The sequence below is a fragment of the Tachyglossus aculeatus genome, chromosome 17 (assembly GCF_015852505.1).
Source record: "Tachyglossus aculeatus isolate mTacAcu1 chromosome 17, mTacAcu1.pri, whole genome shotgun sequence".
NCBI classification, from domain to species: domain Eukaryota; kingdom Metazoa; phylum Chordata; class Mammalia; order Monotremata; family Tachyglossidae; genus Tachyglossus; species Tachyglossus aculeatus.
The window spans coordinates 50,379,668-50,402,122 of NC_052082.1; the positions used below are offsets into that span (position 1 = coordinate 50,379,668).

General features: G+C 41.0%; 1 protein-coding gene across 4 annotated transcripts in view; it reads left to right on the forward strand.

Annotated features, from left to right (window-relative positions):
- Positions 1-2,802: 2,802 nt before the first annotated feature.
- GOSR1 (golgi SNAP receptor complex member 1) overlaps positions 2,803-22,455 on the forward strand; it is a 49,231-nt gene continuing 29,578 nt past the window's right edge. The window contains exons 1-6 of one of the 4 annotated variants that reach the window (XM_038758944.1): positions 2,803-2,857; positions 12,361-12,481; positions 18,044-18,131; positions 19,056-19,163; positions 20,662-20,753; positions 22,224-22,298. In XM_038758944.1, coding sequence (XP_038614872.1) covers positions 2,827-2,857; positions 12,361-12,481; positions 18,044-18,131; positions 19,056-19,163; positions 20,662-20,753; positions 22,224-22,298 — 515 coding nt within the window. In that variant the 5' untranslated portion in view covers positions 2,803-2,826. Of the gene's footprint in view, positions 2,858-5,918; positions 5,974-12,360; positions 12,482-18,043; positions 18,132-19,055; positions 19,164-20,661; positions 20,754-22,223; positions 22,299-22,455 lie in introns of those variants that run through there. The other 3 variants (XM_038758945.1, XM_038758946.1, XM_038758947.1) reach the window with 3 other exon arrangements.

The following is a 22,455-nucleotide window of genomic DNA, read 5'->3' on the forward strand; positions in this document are numbered from 1 at the left end:
CGGAGACGAGTTTATTAGTACTAGCGCTTTTAGCGCTAGAAGGGAGTGGTGGTTGACATTTAGTTTCCTCTGCTAATCAAGGCCAGCTCAACTTCAAGCAATACGGAGTTTCTTTATATACAGTTCGTACAGAATCCACACATGATCATAGGGACCATCTCTATATGTTGCCAACTTGTACTTCCCAAGCGCTTAGTACAGTGCTCTGCACACAGTAAGCGCTCAATAAATACGACTGAATGAATGATCAGAAAGGCCCAATACAGGATACATACTTTAAGACAGGTAGCAATAATTCCTCCTGCATTATTTCCTGCCCAGTCCCAGGGCCTGCTTTGTTCTCCAGGTGATCAAATGCCACTGATCATCATCATCATCATCATCAATCGTATTTATTGAGCGCTTACTATGTGCAGAGCACTGGACTAAGCGCTTGGGAAGTACAAATTGGCAACATATAGAGACAGTCCCTACCCAACAGTGGGCTCACAGTCTAAAAGGGGGAGACAGAGAACAAAACTAAACATACTAACAAAATAAAATAAATAGGATAGATATGTACAAATAAAATAAATGAATATAGTAAAAAATATGTACAAACATATATACATATATACAGGTGATGTGGGGAAGGGAAGGAGGTAAGATGGGGGGGATGGAGAGGGGGACGAGGGGGAGAGGAAGGAAGGGGCTCAGTCTGGGAAGGCCTCCTGAAGGAGGTGAAAAAGCAAGGCCAGGGGTCTTCATCCTGTATTGAGTCGATATACTAATATCCCTGATAATTCAGGCTCTGGAAGCGATGGGAAGAGGATATGGGATGTGTCGTGACGATGTGATGGAATATTTGTGTGTATGCGGGTGTGGGCGTGTGTATATCCTTCACTCTCAAAGATGCATATTCACATTTTGAATATAAATGGAAACAAACCAGTTCCTTGCAATAGTTAAAGCTGAGTTATGAAATGTCACGGCAATAAAGAATTATATATATGAAAGAACTTATATATATGAATTATATATATGAAAGCAATTAAAATCACTGATCACAAATAAAGGCAATAGTGGTCTATACATATATATATGTAGTGGTATATACCATATAGTGGTATATACCAATAGTGGTATATACCATATATATTTAGCGCTTAGAACAGTGCTTTGCACATAGTAAGCGCTTAACAAATGCCATCATCATTATTATTATTATACATAACAAGCACCTGGTTTTGTTTGCTCAACGCAGTAAATCCACACATTCATAAAATGCTCAATCAATTGTATTGAGTGCTTACTAGGTGCAGAGCACTATACAAAGCATTTGGGAGAATACAACAGAATTAGCACACATGTTCCCTGCCCACAACGAGCTTACAGTCTACAGTCTCTACCTTTTAAAAAACGTTTTTTTTTTTCTTTTTAAAGGGACTTCTTGAGTTGGTAGTTAATGGAAACAAATTGTTTTTTTCCTGAGTGTTTCCAATAAGAGGGATCCGCTGTACTAGCAAGGGTGATTCTTTTGTTGCCCATGCAAACAATCAGAGGTCAAGAGACTGTACATTCTCAAGGAATTTAATAATAATTATGGTATCTGTTAAGTCCTTACTATGTGCCAAGGACAAGTCCCAGGCCTACACTGGGCTCATAGTCTAAGTAGGTGGGAGAATAGGTATTGAATCTTCATTTTGCAGAAGAGGAAATTGAGGCCCAGAAAAGTTACACAGCAGGCAAGTGGCAATGAGGGGTCCTCTGGCTCCTAGGCCTGTTCTCTTTCCACAAGTCCATGCTGCTTCCCTAATTTGCCAAGTGGTTCCCATCTTAATCTATTTTAGATGAAGTGACTTCCCAGTTTCCTGATCACTTTACAGCAGGAACCATTATGGTTTCTGTTCTCACTTAGTCCTTGTTAACTCACCATCTTCGCCTGTTCCGTCACCTAAAAAGTGGCATTTATAAATCCTGCCCTGAATCTCCTGCGCAGGACTGTAAACTCTTCTGCTAGATTGTAAACCCCTTAAGGACGGGGATCGTGTTTTATCCGCTTTATCGTAATAATAATAATGATGGTATTTATTAAGCGCTTACTACGTGCAAAGCACTGGTCTAAGCGCTGGGGAGTTTACAAGGTGATCAGGTTTTCCCACATGGGGCTCACAGTCTTAATCCCCGTTTTACAGATGAGGGAACTGAGGCCCAGAGAAGTGAAGTGACTTGCCCGAAGTCACCCAGCTGAGAAGTTGGCAGAGCCGGGATTTGGAGCCCACCTGTGAGCCCACTGTTGGGTAGGGACTGTCTCTATATGTTGCCAATTTGTACTTCCCAAGCGCTTAGTACAGTGCTCTGCACATAGTAAGCGCTCAATAAATACAATTGATTGATTGATTGATTGATTAGTGGATAGTGAATGAATGAGCCCGCTGTAGGGTAGGGACCGTCTCTATATGTTGCCAACTTGTACTTCCCAAGCGCTTAGTACAGTGCTCTGCACACAGGGAGCGCTCAATAAATACGATTGATTGATTGATTAGTGGATAGTGAATGAATGAGCCCGCTGTAGGGTAGGGACCGTCTCTATATGTTGCCAACTTGGACTTCCCGAGCGCTTAGTACAGCGCTCTGCACACAGGGAGCGCTCAATAAATACGACTGACTGACTGACTACGATTATTACCTGCGCGGGCCGCCTCGCCTCGGGGTCCGCCGGGCCTCCCGGCCGCCTATCCCATCGGCCCTTGCGGCCCGGGTGGGGGGGGGCGGGCGGCGGAAGTGACCCTCTGCCTCCTCCCGTCTCTATGGTGCTCCGGCCCCGGCTGACGTTGGACAACAAAGATGGCGGCGGGAACCAGCAACTACTGGGAAGGTGAGGGGGAGGGCGAGGCCCGAACGGAGGGGACCCCGGGGGACCGACACCGCTAATCTCCTCCCCGTTAGGCCTCCAATCCCCCTGCCCATCCGCCAAGCTAGCTCCCTTCCTCCCTTCAAGGCCCTACTGAGAGCTCACCTCCTCCAGGAGGCCTTCCCACACTCAGCCCCTTCCTTCCTCTCCCCCTCGTCCCCCTCTCCATCCCCCCATCTTACCTCCTTCCCTTCCCCACAGCACCTGTATATATGTTTGTACAGATTTATTACTCTATTTATCTTACTTGTACATATCTATTCTATCTATTTTATTTTGTTAGTGTGTTTGCTTTAGTTCTCTGTCTCCCTCTTCTAGACTGTGAGCCCACTGTTGGGTAGGGACTGTCTTTGTGTGTTGCCAACTTGGACTTCCCAAGCGCTTAGTACAGTGCTCTGCACACAGTAAGCGCTCAATAAATACGATTGATTGATTGATCCGCCAAGCTAGCTCTCTTCCTCCCTTCAAGGCCCCGCTGAGAACTCACCTCCTCCAGGAGGCCTTCCCACACGGAGCCCCTTCCTTCCTCTCCCCCTCGCCCCCCCTCCATCCCCCCATCTTACCTCCTTCCCTTTCCCCACAGCACCTGTATATATGTATGTACAGATTTATTACTCTATTTTACTTGTACATATTTACTATTCTATTTATTTTATTTGGTTAGTGTGTTTGCTTTTGTTCTCTGTCTCCCCCTTTTAGACTGTGAGCCCGCTGTTGGGTAGGGACCGTCTCTAGGTGTTGCCAACTTGTACTTCCCAAGCGCTTAGTACAGTGCTGTGCACACAGTAAGCGCTCAATGAATACGATTGATTGATCCGCTAAGCTAGCGCTCTTCCTCCCTTCAAGGCCCTACTGAGAGCTCACCTCCTCCAGGAGGCCTTCCCACACTGAGCCCCTTCCTTCCTCTCCCCCTCGTCCCCCTCTCCATCCCCCCATCTTATCTCCTTCCCTTCCCCACAGCACCTGTATATGTGTTTGTACAGATTTATTACTCTATTTATTTTACTTGTACATATCTATTCTATTTATTTTATTCTGTTAGTATGTTTGGTTTTGTTCTCTGTCTCCCCCTTTGAGACTGTGAGCCCACTGTTGGGTAGGGACGGTCTCTGTATGTTGCCAACTTGGACTTCCCAAGCGCTTAGTACAGTGCTCTGCACACAGTAAGCGCTCAATAAATACGATTGATTGATTGATTCAAAGCCCTACTGAGAGCTCACCTCCTCCAGGAGGCGTTCCCACACTGAGCCCCCTCCTTCCTCTCCCCCTCCCCATCCCCCCGCCTTACCTCCTTCCCCTCCCCACAGCACCTGTATATATGTATATATGTCTGTACATATTTATTACTCTATTTATCCTTCCCCTCCCCACAGCACCTGTATATATGTATATATGTTTGTACATATTTATTACTCTATTTTATTTGTATATATTTATTCTATTTACTTTATTTTGTTAATGTGTTTTGTTTTGTTGTCCGTCTCCCCCTTCTAGACTGTGAGCCTGCTGTTGGGTAGGGACCATCTCTATATGTTGCCAATTTGGACTTCCCAAGCGCTTAGTACAGTGCTCTGCACAGTGTAAGCGCTCAAATATGATTGATTGAATGAATGAATGAATGAACAAATGCCATCCTCCCTCCGCGCACCCACCAAGCCAGCTCTCTTCCTCCCTTCAAAGCCCTACTGAGAGCTCACCTCCTCCAGGAGGCCTTCCCAGACTGAGACCCCTCCTTCCTCTCCCCCTCCCCATCCCCCTGCCCTACCTCTTTCCCCTCCCCACAGCACCTGTATATATATTAGTACAAATTTATTACTCTATTTTACTTGTACATATTTACTAGCCTATTTTGTTAATGATGTGCATTTAGCTTTAATTCTATTTGTTCTGACGACTTGACACCCGTCCACATGTTTAATTTTGTTGTCTGTCCCCCCTGCTTCTAGACTGTGAGCCCGCTGTTGCGTAGGGACCGTCTCTATATGTTGCCGACTTGTACTTCCCAAGCACCTAGTACAGTGCTCTGCACACAGTAAGTGCTCAATAAATACGATTGAATGAATGAATGAATAAATGAGAGCTCACCTCCTCTAGGAGGCCTTCCCAGACTGAGCCCCTTTTTCCTCTCCTCTTCCCCATCCCCCCACCGTACCTCATTCCCCTCCCCACAGCACTTGTGTATATATATTTGTACAGATTTATTACTCTATTTTACTTGTACATATTTACTATTCTATTTATTTTGTTAATGATGTGCATATAGCTATAATTCTATTTATTCTGACCGTTTTGACATCTGCCTACATAATACTGATAGTGATGGCAGTTGTTAAGCACTTACTATGTGCAAAGCACTGTTCTAAGCACTGGGGGAGGATACAGGGGGATCAGGTTGTCCCACGTGGGGCCCGCAGTCTTCATCCTCATTTTGCAGATGAGGGAACTGAGGCCCAGAGAAGTGAAATGACTTGCCCAAAGTCACCCAGCTGACAAGTGGCGGAGGTGGGATTAGAACCCATGACCTCTGACTCCCAAACCCTGACTCTTTCCACTGAGCCACGCTGTTTAGGACTAAAATTTATCTTTCCTTCCCTTTTTCCTTTCCTTTCCTTCCCTTTCCTTTTTCCTTTCCTTTCCTTCCCTTTTTCCTTTCCTTTCCTTCCCTTTCCTTTTTCCTTTCCTTTCCTTCCCTTTTTCCTTTCCTTTCCTTCCCTTTTTCCTTTCCTTCCCTTCCCTTCCCTTTTTCCTTTCCTTCCCCTTCCCCTTCCTTTTTCCTTTCCTTCCCTTCCCTTTTTCCTTTCCTTCCCTCTCCCTTTCTCCTTTCCTTCCCTCTCCCTTTCCTTCTGTTCAGGGCTAGATTAGTGTAGCCACTGAGGGTTGATTGATGGGACAACTCCCAGTGGCTCTACTAATCTAAACCAGTTCTAGACTGGGGGATGACTCAGTAAGGTCTATTTTTTTTTTCTAATATTTGCCATGCAACGAAAATGTCTTGTTTTTCCGTCCTAGAGGGAAGCCGCATTTAAAACTAAACCGCCTACTAGTCCAAAAGGCCCATCAAACAGGAAGGTTTGAAACTTGTTAGTCTAATTGCCTCTTCATCAACAAATTTATGTTATTGAGCACTTCTCATGAGCAGGCACTGTACTGTGCATTCATTCATTCACTCAACCGTATTTATTGAGCCCTTACTGTGTGCAAAGCACTGTACTAAGCGCTTGGGAGAGTAGAGTATAACAACAGGCGGACACATTCCTGCCCACAACGAACTCACAGTCTAGAGGGAAGTTTGGAGTCTATTAACCAGGAACCTGATTTCTGGGCGCCCTTCCCCTAATGAACTTTCATCTAGTCAGCATTCACTGTATCCTGGAGAAGGTTCGTTGAACACAAGTACTTTCCAAAGACTCAGTAAGTTTCCCGAGAAATTTAAGATTGCTACATACAGCTAGATCCCAGAAGATTACAAATACTTTTCAGTCTCCTCATAGGTCAGAACTTGTTGATTTGCCCACCTACATTTACAATAAAGGGCTTTTAAAAGACTGGGGAGAATGTTAAATTTTTTTCTGCATTAGGTGAGAGTATCTTCTAAAAGTTAAATAATAATGATGTTTGTTACAGTGCTTGGCAGATAGTGAGCACTTAATAAGCACTGGGGTCTGTACAAGGTAGAGTGGACACAGTCCTTGTTCTACATGGGGCTCACAGTCTTCATCCCCATTTTACAGTTGAGGTAACTGAGGCCCAGAGAAGTGAAGGGACGAGCCCAAGGTCACACACACATAAGTGTGGGATTAGAACCCAGATCCTCCAACTCCCAGGCTCGTGCTCTAGCCACGCTGCTTCCCACAAAAAACCGCTGGTATCGCACCACTAAGCAGGTGTTTATGATGGTTTCCCAAGGTTCATCACATTGACAGTAGCTGATTATGATAAATGTGATATTTGTATGACCTATTATAATTTTCCCCGAGATCTGAAGTCCTTGGAATGCATTTTCGTTTGTACCTGCAGCCTTTAACCTGGGCCTAGGTGTGAACAGAATATTTAGGAAGAAGGACCCCACATTTACATCTGCTGTAAAACTAAATTTAGCCCTCTGTACTCTGAAAATTCATTGTGTGGGTGTGGTAGATAAAGTGAATCTATAGAGCAGTAGAATTTGAAATTGATTAATTGGTGTATCAAGTTTGATCAGAATACTTTCTTAAATTTTAAGCCCCTACCAACCTGTATTCCGCCAAATATACTAGGTGATTTCACCCTGGTAAATTAAAACTCATTGTCTCAGCCAAAAAGCCAGTTAACATGCAGGTAAAACTCAGTAGAATTTGAAATTGATTAATTGGTGTGTCAAGTTTTATCAGAATACTTTCTTAAATTTTAAACCCCTACCAACCTGTATTCCACCAAATATAGTAGGTGATTTCACCCTGGTAAATTAAAACTCATTTTCTCAGCCAAAAAGCCAGTTAACATGCAGGTAAAACTCAGTAGAATTTGAAATTGATTAATTGGTGTATCAAGTTTTATCAGAATACTTTCTTAAATTTTAAACCCCTACCAACCTGTATTCCGCCAAATGTACTAGGTGATTTCACCCTGGTAAATTAAAACTCATTTTCTCAGCCAAAAAGCCAGTTAACATGCAGGTAAAACTCAGTAGAATTTGAAATTGATTAATTGGTGGATCAAGTTTTATCAGAATACTTTCTTAAATTTTAAACCCCTACCAACCTGTATTCCGCCAAATGTACTAGGTGATTTCACCCTGGTAAATTAAAACTCATTTTCTCAGCCAAAAAGCCAGTTAACATGCAGGTAAAACTCAGTAGAATTTGAAATTGATTAATTGGTGTGTCAAGTTTTATCAGAATACTTTCTTAAATTTTAACCCCCTACCAACCTGTATTCCGCCAAATATACTAGGTGATCTCACCCTGGTAAATTAAAACTCATTTTCTCAGCCAAAAAGCCAGTTAACATGCAGGTAAAACTCAGTAGAATTTGAAATTGATTAATTGGTGGATCAAGTTTTATCAGAATACTTTCTTAAATTTTAAACCCCTACCAACCTGTATTCCGCCAAATGTACTAGGTGATTTCACCCTGGTAAATTAAAACTCATTTTCTCAGCCAAAAAGCCAGTTAACATGCAGGTAAAACTCCTAATTGTTGTGGTGTGACACTATTACTGTGTAGGCTTGTTGAAGGTACTGAATGAAAGGATTTAGCAGTACAGTCGATTTCCAATAACGGGGGTGTTGAAAACTCACATTTTACCCACTTTCTGACCCATGCCACACATGTGCACTGGTAGTTTTTTCCTACATCATGCTGTGTTCTGTAAGCTCATTGTGGGCAGGTAATGTGTCTGTTTATTGTATTCTCCCAAGCTCTTAGTACAGTGCTTTGCACACAGTAAGTGCTCAGTAAATACGATTAAATTCATTCATTCATTCAATCATATTTATTGAGCGCTTACTGTATGCAGCGCACTGTACTAAGTGCTTGGGAAGTACAGGTCGGCAACAAGGAGAGACGGTCCCTACCCAACAACGGGCTCACAGTCTAGAAGGGGGAGACAGGCAACAAAACCAAACATGTAGACAGGTTTCAAAGCTGTCAGAACAAATAGAATTAAAGCTACATGCACATCATTAACAAAATAAATAGTAAATACGTACAAGTAAAATAAGTAGAGTAATAAAGCTGTACAAATGTATATACAGGTGCTGTGGGGAGGGGAAGGAGGTAGGGCAGGGGGTTGGGGAGGAGGAGAGGGAAAAGGGGGCTCAGTCTGGCAAGGCCTCCTGGAGGAGATGAGCTCTCAGTAGGATTCAATCAATCAATCGTATTTATTGAGCGCTTACTGTGTGCAGAGCACTGTACTAAGCGCTTGGGAAGTCCAAGTTGGCAACATATAGAGACAGTCCCTACCCAACAGTGGGCTCAGAGTCTAGAAGAGGGAGACAGAACAAAACCAAACATATTAACAAAATAAAATAAATACAATAGGTAAGTACAAGTAAAATAAATAAATAGAGTAATAATGAATGAACGTTTAATGTTCTGTCCAGATGGGCCCCCATTTTAGGAAGAATGTTCCCTAGTATCCCAACAGTTTTTCTTGAAAATGTATAGCGGAAAAGCATTATGAAGAAGAACAGTGCTTTGCACGTAGTAAGCGCTTAACAAATGCCATCATTATTATTGTAGAAAATAAAATTGTGGTAGTCATCATCAGTCGTATTTATTGAGCGCTTACTATGTGCAGAGCACTGTACTAAGCGCTTGGGAAGTACAAATTGGCAGCATATAGAGACAGTCCCTACCCAACAGTGGGCTCACAGTCTAAAAGGGGGAGACAGAGAACAAAACCAAACATACTAACAAAATAAAATAAATAGAAGAGATATGTACAAGTAAAATAAATAAATAAATAGAGTAATAAATATGTACAAACATATATACAGGTGCTGTGGGGAAGGGAAGGAGGTAAGATGGGGGGGATGGAGAGGGGGTAATGGTAATGCAAGGAATATGGGGAATAACTGGTGCAACAGTGTTTCTTGGATTCCTTCCTTCCACTTGACTCATAATCGGCATTGTGCTGATCCGGAAGAAATTCACCTTATAGTGTGTTGGGTTAGTCCAGTCTATTCTCCGAACTTTGGAGTCTTTTTACTGCCTCCCTCTGTGACTCAAAGTTGTGGTCACGGGTGGAGAGACGAAAGTACGCTAGTTATAAACCCTGTTTTCTTGAGGACGTTTTTTTTCTCCTCAGTATCCTATTTGTACTGAAGGCAGGGTAACTTCTTTGCGATTCTTGGTTCATTTAGGTGTGATGTTAAGAAGTGCCAAATTAAATTTCTAGGTTTGTAAGGGGGGTATAATCAATCAATTGTATTTAATTAGTGTAAGAAGCACCAAATTAGGTTTCTAGGTTTGTAAGGGGGGAATAATCAATCAATTATATTTAATTAGCGCTTAGTGCAGAACACTGTACCCAGCGCTTGGGAGAGTACAGTACAACAGTACATCAGTAGTACAATGTTGATGGAAACATTCCCTGCCCACAAGGAGCTTAAAGTCTCGATGGGGAGTCAGACACTAAAATAAATTATGGCTATGTACCCAAGTGCCGTGTGGCGAATATCAAGTGCTAAAGGGTACAAACCCAAGTGCAAGGGTGGTGCAGAAGAGAGAGGGAATCAAAGAATTCCCCAAATTTCCTCCTCAATCACTAGAGTGACAGATATGATGATGAAAAAGCAAATCATAGTTGGTTCAATTGCATGTGAGGATTTCATCGAAATAATGTCTCTAAATTTCATTTAAAAATCCCTAAATTTGACATGGTAATACCTATGGGAATAATTAGGGTGAGTACCATACGAAGGCATTTCACCCTCAGTAAAGGGAAAATCCCGAAATAGCCAAATTGAAAAAGGCTGATTTTGTTACAAGAAATTGCGAAACTAATAGGAGGCTGACTAATCCCGGCTCTGCCACTTGTCTGCTGTGTGACCTTGGGGAAGTCACGGAACTTCTCTGTGCCTCAGTTACCCCATTTGTAAAATGGGGATTGAGACTTTGAGCCCCGCATGGGACAAGGGACGGTGATCAACCCGATTTGTTTGTGTCCACCCCAGCGCTTAGTGCCTGGCACATAGTAAGTGCTTAACAAATAACATAATTATTATTATTAATTATAATTATGCCAATGCAGTTAATTTCAGGTGATAGTGAGTATTAATTTTTCCCCTTTAGATTGTGAAATATTTGAGGGCAGGGACCGTGACTTTGATTTCTGTGATTCTTTTCCAAGAGCTTCCTCCGCAGCCAATATGTAAATATGCTCATTGAGTTCCTTTGATTAATTATTGTTGTATTTGTTAAGCGCTTACTATGGGCCAGGCACCATACAAGTGCCGGGTGGATACAAGCTAATCAGGTGCCACATGGAGCCCCAGACTAAGTAGGAGGGAGAATAGGTATTGAATCCCTATTTTGCAGTTGAGGACACTGAGGCACAGAGAAGTTAAGTGACTTGCCTGAGGTCACACAGCAAGCAGTTGGCAGAGCCAGGATTAGAACCCAGCTCCCCTCTCCCCCAGGCTCATGTTCTTTCCGCTTGGTCACACCGCTTTTCTTGATGTTTTAACTCCGGTGTGTCTTAAAACCTTGGGATTCCTTTTCAAAATGTTTTCTCGCCTCCGCATTAATAAAGCCTTTCTTGAGAAGTGGGAACTTTTGAGAAATGAGGAAATACAATTCAGTAAGGATATATGTATAGTTGGATGAAAGGCAAAAAGTCTGGGTTTGTTTGGTTTAAATAGTGTTCAGACTTTAGATAATTAATGAAAGAAAAAATATTGTTAGGTAGGTTAATTGCCTTGGTGTAATATCCCTTTGCAATTTTGGTTACTATTTTGAGACCCTAAATACTTGTGAATAAGGGTGAATTGAAACCATTTCAGGTCTGAATTTTTTGCTTATTTTTTTATCATGATTTAGAAAACTTCATTTTTAAACTTCGCAAAGTACAATTAGGGAGTAAAGTTAAACTCTTTACTGGTAAGAGTTTTGGAATACTTTTGAGTGTGTAATTGAATTAACTTCAGGAAAGATCATCCCAAATCTGAGCATTTATGCGAAAGAATCTTGCGCACTTGACCATAAGATTGCTGGAAGAGAGCAATTAAAGAAATGTAGATTTTTAAAAGGACTAATTGGACCTCTTAGTCCATTATAGATTATTATTTCCTAATGCTCCCCAAAATGGCTTTAAGTAAATAAGATTAATTTACTTGGCCGGGTAAATCATGACTACTTGTGTAGTATCCACCTGCCTCTTCTCTCCCAGCTTTTAATATAATGCTCTGCACACAATAAGCACTTCATAAATCCTGTTAAAACTATGGGAGTTACGTTAACATTTAAGATGACCATTGAAATCTGGGACAATAAAGTATGGTCCCAAACTCTCATGTCTCTTTTATTCTCAACAACTGTGGGAGAGGGGGAAAGAAGGTTAAATATTTTCACTGAGCAGGCTTCAGCCCAGGTGTGAAAACCCAGGGAGCAAAAGCATGTGGGGAGTTAGGTAAATATAGACAGGTCAGCCCTGATCGCCTGTGAGCTTCCAAGCGCTTAGTACAGTGCTCTGCACACAGTAAGCACTCAGTAAATATGATTGATTGAATGAATGAAGGAATGAATCTTCATCTTTTTGGGGGGCAGGGGGGGTAAAGATATCCAGATAAAGTTCACAAAAATCTGGGGTCCTCCCAATACTGGCTTTCTGTTTTAGTTCCCCATAAGTACTATTCGTAGGTATATAGTCTGTAGATTTTTGTTTGCAGTCCTTTGTCCTGGGTTATAAAACATCTCAAATGTATTTGCAGTTCACTTCGGAAGCTGTTCAGTTATAGTGATTTTTCTATTAAAATTTTTGTTAGATCTCCGGAAGCAAGCCCGGCAGCTGGAAAATGAACTGGATTTGAAACTGGTTTCCTTCAGTAAACTCTGCACCAGTTACAGTCATAGCAGTGTCCGAGATGGAAGGCGCGACAGGTATAGGTACTACCGGATCCTCTCTTATGCCTTTAAACTCTAAAAAAATACATAATTGCTATAAAAAAAATTAAGATTAAAGTGTATTGTGGGATGTCACTTGCTCTTTCATTATTTTTTATCGTTCATGTAGCAAACTCGTTACACTCTTCCAAATCCTAAGAGTCCTGTATTGCCAGCATGCAGATTTAACAGTTGGTTTTTCCATAAAACATTAGCGTGGGATATAATCAGGGCCAGATCTCCTAGTTAACCATTCCTCGGGTTTCCACTGGTTTAGAAGGGGAGAGACAATTCCTTGTACATTTCCTTATGTTTTTCAGTGTAAGGATCTATTGATTTACAAAGTATATCCTTTTACATATAGTATGTTTGACTATTTATGCTTTGTCTCCTGCGTTAGAGAGTAAACTTTTCAAAGGCAGGGACCACATCTTTTCCTTCTCTTGACTGCTCCCAAGCATCTCATGTAGTTACTGCCCATAGATGCTCAGTGAATGCTGTTGATGATATAGTCCCATTCTTTTTTATCTTTGTTTTGAAACTGAGGAATTAGAGCCTGTGTCTGTATTCTAAATCGGAGCATTATTTGCAGATAAAAGGACAGTTAGCCACGTTTTTGAGCATGTGAAACATCCATCCTTGAATTTTGAGCTCTTTTGCTTTGAACCTTCTGTACATAATACAAGGAGAAAATTGCTGAACTTATCTAAATCACTTAGAGGTGAACTAAATCCTGGTTCCAATAACCTGGATTGGTTAACATTTCAGTAATGTCCAGTCTTTGGTTTGAAGTTTTCACTACTTTGCTGAATAATTAAACCCACTCCTATGTTATTTTTGAGGAATTTTAAACAAGAATGAATGAACAGTTCTTTTGGCTGGATAAAGGCAGGGCCAAACTAGTGATTTTTAATGGCCCAGATGAGATTATTTGCGTAGTATAAACCTATTTTACTTAGTTTTCAGTTCTTTAAAAAAAAACTGGGGAGAAATAGGTGTATTCTTTTCTGTCATTGGTACATGTAATACGAAAGAGGATGAGGTGTGGTTATTTTTTAGTCATTTTAGTTGTTTAGCAAAATTGATAATTTATACTTTTACAATTTTATATTGTGTGTTAGGGGATGCGCACTGTTATTTTTGGTACTTCCAAACCACAGTGTTTTTCAAACAGCATTTCCCTTATAAATTGTCATTTCTACCTATAAAGTGACGGTACACCACAGAATGCTTCCGTTTTATATTTCGAAGAAGCTGGCAGAAGGATTAAAACTACATAGTAAGTTTGAGGCACAATTTAACATTTTTAACATTTAAATTGTGGCATCTTGACTCAGTGCCTTGCACTTAACCATTACCTGAAGTGGGACAATTAATATCTGTCATATTTTGAGGAAGTTGTGGTAAATGCTTCTGCAGTGTCTTCTTGGGTCCCTTTTCTGATTATACAGTCAGATGGCCCAGAATATGAGATTGACCTCTGTTGCCATTTTAATGAGTACAAGTGAAACAAAGGAGGAAGAGCGGGCCTAGTGGAAAGATCACAGGCCTCTTCTAGACTGTGAGCCCACTGTTGGGTAGGGGCCGTCTCTATATGTTGCCAACTTGTACTTCCCAAACGCTTAGTACAGTGCTGTGCACACAGTAAGCGCTCAATAAATATGATTGAATGAATGAATGAAAGGAATCAGAGAACCTGGGTTCTAATGCCAGTTCTGCCACCTGTCTGCTTCGTGATCTGGGGCAAGTCATTTAGCTTCTCTGTGCTTCAGTGACCTTGTCTGTAAAATGGGGATTAAGACTTCAAGCCCGATATGGGACATGGACTCTGTCCTACCTAATAATCTTATATTTACCCCAGTGCTTAGTACGGTGCCTGGCATACAGTAAGCACTTAACAAATACCATTTAAAAAATAATCTGTCTGAGGGAGTGGTTGCATGTTTTATGTTCCCTTGTAGATAGGACTGTGGCCAAAATCCACCTGGCACACGGTCAACCTAATTTTTCCTTTCACACTGTGAAGAATGAGTTTCCCAGGTACCATCTCCCCAGTGTTCAGTCCCAGCAGTAGGCAGCCGCTACCGGAGGGAGAACCTCTTTCCTGCACTTCTGCTGAAGTGCTTACAAGTGATCATGATACATATTGTTCAGAAGAATAATAATGTTTGTGCCACTTAATTTTTTTATGGTATTTAAGTGCTTACAATTTGCCAGGCACTGTACTAAGCGTTGGGGTAGATACAAGCAAAGAGACACTCCCTACCCACCTGGTTCCTCCCTCACAAGGGATTAAGATAGAATTGGCCACCAAATGCGAGAGAGGCTATGGATTCCGCAAATTGGATTCAGGCACAGATACAGAGCTCATTAGGTGGGGTAAAATAGGCCATAAGACTCTTAATGATATTACCGGGACTGAAATTCATGTGGTTCTCAGTAGACCCTACATCTTGAGCCCTTTCAAATGTGAAAGTTTTTAGTTTAGGGTTCCCAAAAGGAGTGAACCTGATGCATTCAGTTGTGGTTTCTGTGTTTCGGAATGGGCCAAAGAAACCCCAAGTTCCTGTGCCAGATCCAGGCTCTCACCTCTGTTTGGAAAGAAATGATACAAAGAAGGTCAGGAAAATCTACCATTTTATTATTTTTGTTATCTATTAAAATGGCATAGTCAAAGCCCTGACCTAACCAAATTGAGTTTGATCTGAGCAATTGCAGCCCCCTGAAAATTAATTTTTCCCAGAGGATCTTACCAAGATTTTAAAACTTTCACTAGAGCGTAGTTAATGTTTCTAATACGTTTGATATATTTCCACACATGTTAAATGTGAATCTTCACAGCCGGGGGCCCAGTTTTATTTAGGGTCTTGCTGGAAAAATTTAAAAACATCCCAGGAAATATCTGTGGTGGTTCATTGCTTGGATAAATTATAATCTGCCTTCTGGGACGCTTTTAGGCATCCCCTCACGAAGTCACACATGAATCATTTGATGTAGTCGACTGAGTGTTCACCGTGAAGAGTAAGGCCCAGTCCCAGATCCTAAATTGACATCTGTGTCCAAGTAGGCGCCGCTCTCTGAATGCTCTTTACAGTATATTATGATATTTTTATGGTATTTAAGCACCTACTATGTGTTAGGCACTGTACTAAGCTCTGGGGTAGATGCAGGATAATCAGGTTGGACACAATCTGTGTCCTGCATGGGGCACACAGCTTTAAACCCCATTTTACAGAGGAGGTAGCTCAGGCACTGGGAAGTTTAGTGACTTGCCTGAGGTGACGCAACAGACAAGTGGCAGCGCTGGGATTAGAACTCAGGTCCTCTGACTCTCAGGCCTATACTTTTCCACTAAGCCTTACTTCTTCCCCATGTTGCCAACTTGGACTTCCCAAGCACTTAGTACAGTGCTCTGCACACAGTAAGCGCTCAATAAATACGATTGATTGATTGATTGATTGATTGACTGGCAAAACTAAATCAGGGACTTCTTTTTCCCGAGGAGCCCCCCCTTAATTCTATTTATTTTGTTAATATGTTTGGTTTTGTTGTCTGTCTCCCCCTTCTAGCCTGTGAGCCCGCTGTTGGGTAGGGACCGTCTCTACCTGTTGCCAGCTTGGACTTCCCAAGCGCTTAGTACAGTGCTCTGCACACAGTAAGCGCTCCATAAATGCGATTGAATGAATGAATGAATTTTTCTAGGATACCTTGCCTGCTTATTTCCTGATACGCCTGGATCTTTAAGAAAGAGGAGGATGGCATGGGGGCTGCCTCAGCTGACCTCACATTCCACACTGTCACAAGATGGAAAGTGGTAGGGGGGGATTTAGTGTCTTCCCCAATCTAAAAAGGGAACTGCCTTTCAAATGCAGTGAGCTGAAAACCTGTAGCCCTTTAGGGATGGCCTCAAAATGCTTCACCTTATCTCTCATGAATTACATTGTGACTGTGTACCAACCAACTAGGTAAAAAAAAAAAAACTGGAAGATATTTCTTCACCCTAAAGTAGCTGTATCTTTTAGCAGTCCCATCTGGAATTAAATTTTAGGCAAAACTAAAGCTGTCAAGTTACAGCCCTGCCCAGTCAATTTATTGGGTATCTGTATAGGTCTGTGTTTGGTGTAATATTCTACTCTTAAACAGTTATTGTCTGTCACACGTACTTCTTCCCCTTAGGGTGGACTGGGTAGAGCCTCCATAATGAAGCATTGGAGCACAGTCACCATCATTATCAACCAGTCACTTCACAGGCATTTAGCCATGATCATCACACCTCAGTTGGACAGGCCTAGTAATCATCATCATCATCAATCGTATTTATTGAGTGCTTACTATGTGCAGAGCACTGTACTAAGCGCGAGGTGGAAGGACATCAAAGCAGCTGTACAGGGAACTGAAGTAGGTCAGTTGTATTCAGAGTGGCAAAAGAAATTTCCAAGATATACAGTAAAGCATAATTTCCCCTACTCTTTTCCCCTGCTCCCTCTCCTTTTTTTTTCGCCCATGCAATTGAATCTGTACCCTTAAAGCACTTGATATTCACTCCACCCTTAGTCCCGGAGCACTTACGTACATATCTATATTTTATTTATATTAATGCCTGTCTCCCCCTCAAGACTATAAACTCTTTATGGGTAGGGAACGTGTGTACCAACTCTGTTGTACTCTCCCAAGCACTTAATACAGTGTTCTGCACACAGTAAGCGCTCAAAAAATGCCACTGATGGAAATAGAGCAGCACACCATTTGTTAGAAATTTTTAGCAGCATATATTTAGGATCCTGTTATTTCTTTGAAACTTCTGAGATGAACGGGAAAATTGGACTCAGCCTGGTCCTTGCAGGTAACAGTTTTTGCTAGCCCAGCACAGCCAGATGAATGAAAATGACAGCTGGTTGGGGTGGTCTATTCTGCCTCATATTAAAAAGTAACAACTTTTTTAAAACTAAAGATTTAGGTGTATATTTGCTCCAGATGAGACTGTTAAAAGTAAGCAGATACATTGGAAATGAAAAGTTTAAACTTTTTTTCTGAAAGTGTAATTATTGTAGCCTTTTTTTGGTTCCAGGTATAAGGTGAACATCATGTAACTGCATTCCAAACAGTGCCTAAGTGTCTTATTTTATAATAATCATTTGTTGTTAATAATGCCGATGTGCATATGGCTCATTTAAAGTTTTTTTGGGTTTGCTTACAGTTTAGATTAATATGGGTTTACTGTACATTATCTTGTATTTTTACCTTACAATCCTTATTAACAGCATGCAGATTAGCAGCGTTGCAGTCCTAATTCTCTGCTTTGGCTTTTGAATGCTTGTAGGCGAACCCATTATCTATCAGGGTCTGGAAGATATTTTACAGTTAGGAGAAAATGAGATATTCACCTGCGTTTTATGCTGTGTTTAGAAAACGTTGGTTTTAATGCAAGAGGGGCACAATTCTTTTAGGAAAACTTCTCTGGAAGAGAGGAAATGTAACTGAATTTTTGCTTGTCCTTGTGACATAAACTGTATTATGATATCTGTGCTTTGCAGTAATGGATGCCCTTTATTTTAACCTCCTTAGTTCTGACACAACTCCTCTCTTAAACGGATCAAGCCAAGACAGAATGTTTGAAACGATGGCAGTAGAGATTGAGCAACTCTTGGCAAGAGTAAGTACTTTGACTCAAATGGACGCTTAACTGATAGCTGGTAGTTCCTCAGAAAAAGGAATGGATGGATGGTTTGATGCAGAGCCAGAGATTGGTTTTTTGCCTGGTCAACAAGGGGAGCGTCACCCCACAACCATGGTGACCTGGGTTAACACTTGCACTGAGAAGTTTAAACTGTAACAGACAGCGTGGCTCAACTTGCTCCAGTCCTTCTCTTTCCCTTCTTCTTTCCAGCTCTTTTTGACTCTTAAGCCTGCTGCTTCTGGTTGGCTCGCATGTTGTAAAGAGGGCAGACGGAGAAGTAATTTGTATTTAGCTCCTTGGCTAATGGGAGGAGCCTGAAATTCTGCTCCTCTTAGCCACTATACTCTGCTGATCTTTGTTTTTTTATTCATCTTGTCATAGTGTTTTATTTTCATTGCTCCTTATGTGTCTGTCACTACCTCCCTCCCCCCGTTTTTATTTTTAGATTGTGAGCCCCCTGAGGGACAGCTACCGTGTTTAATTCCCATCCTGTGAATTCTTAATAAATGCTATTACTAGTATTTCTAGTACTACAGGAGAGGGGAGGCAGGGAAGTCAGCCAGGAGGCTTCCCTACTTCCCCAATTAATCCCTCATTTTCCCAAGTCTCTTTCTCCTCTATGTCACTTATGCACTTGGATCTATACCCTTTAAGGATGTGATATTCTCCCCCAGCTCAGTTCCTCAGCACTTATATATAGAGCTGGGATTTATTTTGTCTGCCTTCCTCTGGAGACTGTAAGCTCCTTGTGAGCAGGGAACGCTTCTACCAACTCTATTGATATTGTACTCTCACAAGCGCTTACTACAGTGCTCTGCACACAGTAAGCGCTCAATAGATATCATTGATCTATACATGGCCATTTAATATATAATGTTTGTTAATGATGTTTTTCTCTAGCTGACAGGAGTCAATGACAAAATGGCAGAGTATACGAATAGTGCAGGCGTCCCTTCTCTGAATGCAGCACTGATGCACACGCTACAAAGGCATAGAGACATATTACAGGTAATGGATTTGCCACATAGATTTTTGCCCTAAATTATTTTACTTCATTTTAAAGAAAATGCCTGGTGTATCTAGGAGACGGGGAAGTCCATTGGATGTTATTTAGCAGTCTGGTGCACCCTGAGCCATGAGGAGAAAAACCCAGTTAATAATATTCCACTTACATTGATTAGCAAAATTTGGCCTTAAAGGACCAACAGTGAGTGCATGATTACCATTAAGATAAAAGAAGCCATTATTAATTTCATAGTGGGAGACTGGTCAGGATGGATAGATTCAAGGCTGAGGAGAGTAGCTTTGATATTCTAGAATAAAAAAATTGCCACTTGAACATCAAAACTATTTTAGGTGGGCTATTTTATGTATAGCAGAGTATTTGAGAAGTGATTGAAGATGGGCTGAAAATTCAAGGAGCTAAGTCACAGATCTCCTTTGTAAGAGAAAATGATAGAACTTGAAAATGTATTTGGCTGATTGTGTTCTCTGTTTTGTTAGAAAGCAGTTAATGTGAATAAAATTGCTGTGGGAATTTTCTTGTGACAGGAAGTACATTTGTGCAGGCTTTGAGTTTAAAGAGAGCTTCGGATAGCTAAAACTAATGAACAGAGACGAATCCAGTAAAGATCCCAAGATAAGTCCCAAGAATTCTGGCCAAACTTTTTGAAAATTATTTTGATCTTACCTTGAAATAAAATCATTTCGAATATTTCCAGATTTGACCATTTACCTCTTCTTCTGCCCCACTCCCCCCAGATTTATCCTAAATACTTGTCTTATTTGAGAAGGGTTGTTCAGTTTTGCTCAAGCAGTGAAGGTGATTGTCCTGGGTTTGTCCCTTCATAGAAACATTTAGCTATTAGTGATTCTCTTGTCTTCTAAAGCCTTGTTGCTGTTGGGTGAAGGAAATTTACTGAAAAAATGGCGGGCATTTCCAAAAGATGGCCCTTTTAATGAGAACTGCTCCCAGAACCTGCCTCTTAATAAACTAAACTTTTCCAATTGAAATTTTTTAATCAAAAAGTTGACAAGTGTCTGCTTATTTGATTCAGACGTGCAAAGCCACAGTAAAATAGCTTCTATCCAAGATTTATAATCTGAGAATTCTCTATTCCAAGTAAGATATTTTTGTTGTGGTAGCCATCATTTACTGCTTTTTGTTTTGTTTGTTTTTTTAAATGGTATTTGTTAAACGCTTACTATGCTCCAGGCACTGTACTAAACACAGGGGAAGATAGAAGCTAATCAGATTGGACGCAGTCCATGTCCCATGTGGGGCTTACAGTCTTATACCCCATTTTACAGATGAGATTACTGAAGCACAGATAAATTTGTCCAAGGTCACACAGCAGACAAATGGCTGAACTATATTAGTTGGATGATTCTTTTGCTGTTATATCTGCTTGCCCCGATGGTACTTAATTTATTTTGCAGCAAAGTCTCTATTAGATTGAAGCACAGAATTGATTGATTGATAGAATATTATGTTGATTTATTACAGGACTACACACATGAATTCCATAAAACAAAAGCGAATTTTCTTGCAGTACGAGAAAGGGAGAACCTCATGGGATCCGTACGGAAAGATATCGAGTAAGTCACTATGCATTTTATAGATTAGGACATTTTTCCTGATCTTGATGGAGTTTTTTTGTTTCTGTTAAATGAAACCTCTTTGTAAGGCGCCAAATCAGTGCTGCTTTTCAAAGCCAAAGTTATTAACCCAATTTATTTAAAAAATGTATTTGACACTGGTCTTCCTAATGAAGGTCTTTTGCGGCAGCAGCAGTAGTAGAGGGGAAGATTTGTCCCAGCCCTAGGCCTTTTATATAGCTAGGATTTGCAGCTGATGGTTGTCTGTCTGGATAGAAGGTGTTATCCTGGGAAAGGAGAATTGGGAAAGGAGAATGGCCCATCTAGGTGTGTGAAGAGAGTTGCTGTTGGCATTTGCCCCTGTTGAGACCTGAGAAATGTATTTGCTCTTTCTCTTTCTCCAATTAACATGTACAGCATGTGAATTAAATCATATGAGCTGTAGCAGATGTGTTGCTCTTCACGTTAAAAAATAACAATTTAAGATATCTTAGCGTCACATGGGAAATTCAGAAATCCTCTATTTCAATTAGTTCTCATTTTGTTATGTCCTAGGAGTAGGATGAACAGTCTTTCTATTTCCCTGGGGGTCAGGGACCCTGTCTTCTATTATTGCAGGGGCTCCGTAAATACTGACAATAATGATGTTCAAACTCCAGCCCTGTTACATAAACCATCCTCAAGAGAACTTCCAGCCCTTCTATCCTTTTTCTCTAGTTAACTCTAGTTTCCTTGTAACTTTGCTGTTGAGGGCCCCCAACATGAAATGTGGAAGCCACAGGAGAGAGTGTGAGTCGGTATGGATTGTTTGATTCATTTGCAGTTGGGGAGATTTGGCCCTCAAAAATGGTTTCCTGAAGCTTCCTTGGAAGTGGGTTACAGGAGCCAACCCAGAATGGGCAGGAGTTAGGCTATGGTATTGGGGACCATGTTCTGATGATATGAAGTTGCACATTTTTGGGAAATTGGATGAATTCCCCTATTCCATATTATATGACATTTTTCTTAAATTTGTCTTTGCAGCAACTAATAGGGCTATAGTTAAACTTAGCTAGGAAGTAGCAGAAGAGCCGGTGGGCATCCCTGAGGGCAATAATCTCTTTTCAGATGAATTTTTTGATAGTCAACTGGGACTAAAACCCCCCAGAAGATGTTGTGAGGGCAAAATTAAATTCAAATAGAAAAGCTTTTAAAATTTTCTACTATAATTAATGGGAAAAAAATTGTTGCTCTTAAGACATTATTTTTTACATCTGTATAGCCTCTACTGAGGAAGAAAACATTCACACTAATTTATGGTAAATGGAAATTGTTTTTAAAGGTAGGGTAGAAATGTAGTTAAAAGTACATAGTGGTCTATTGAAGGGATTGGGATTGTCCACTTCTGAAAGTCAGCAGCAGTGAAAGTGACATCTGTTTTCAGATGTGCCTTCAAAAACTTAATTCACTCTTTTTTTCCCTCCTTCCCAGGTCATACAAAAGTGGGTCCGGAGTGAACAATAGAAGAACAGAATTATTTCTAAAGGAACATGATCACCTTCGAAAGTAGGTATTGGATGATAGTACAGAAAGAAAACATATCTCTACGAGATACTGGGCTGTCCACAGAAGCTTGCTCCTTAGTTCTACATTCCACTTTACACTGTGCGACTCATGTTCTAATCTCAGAGTTTAAACCATTTCTGGTTGAGGAAGGCCAAGG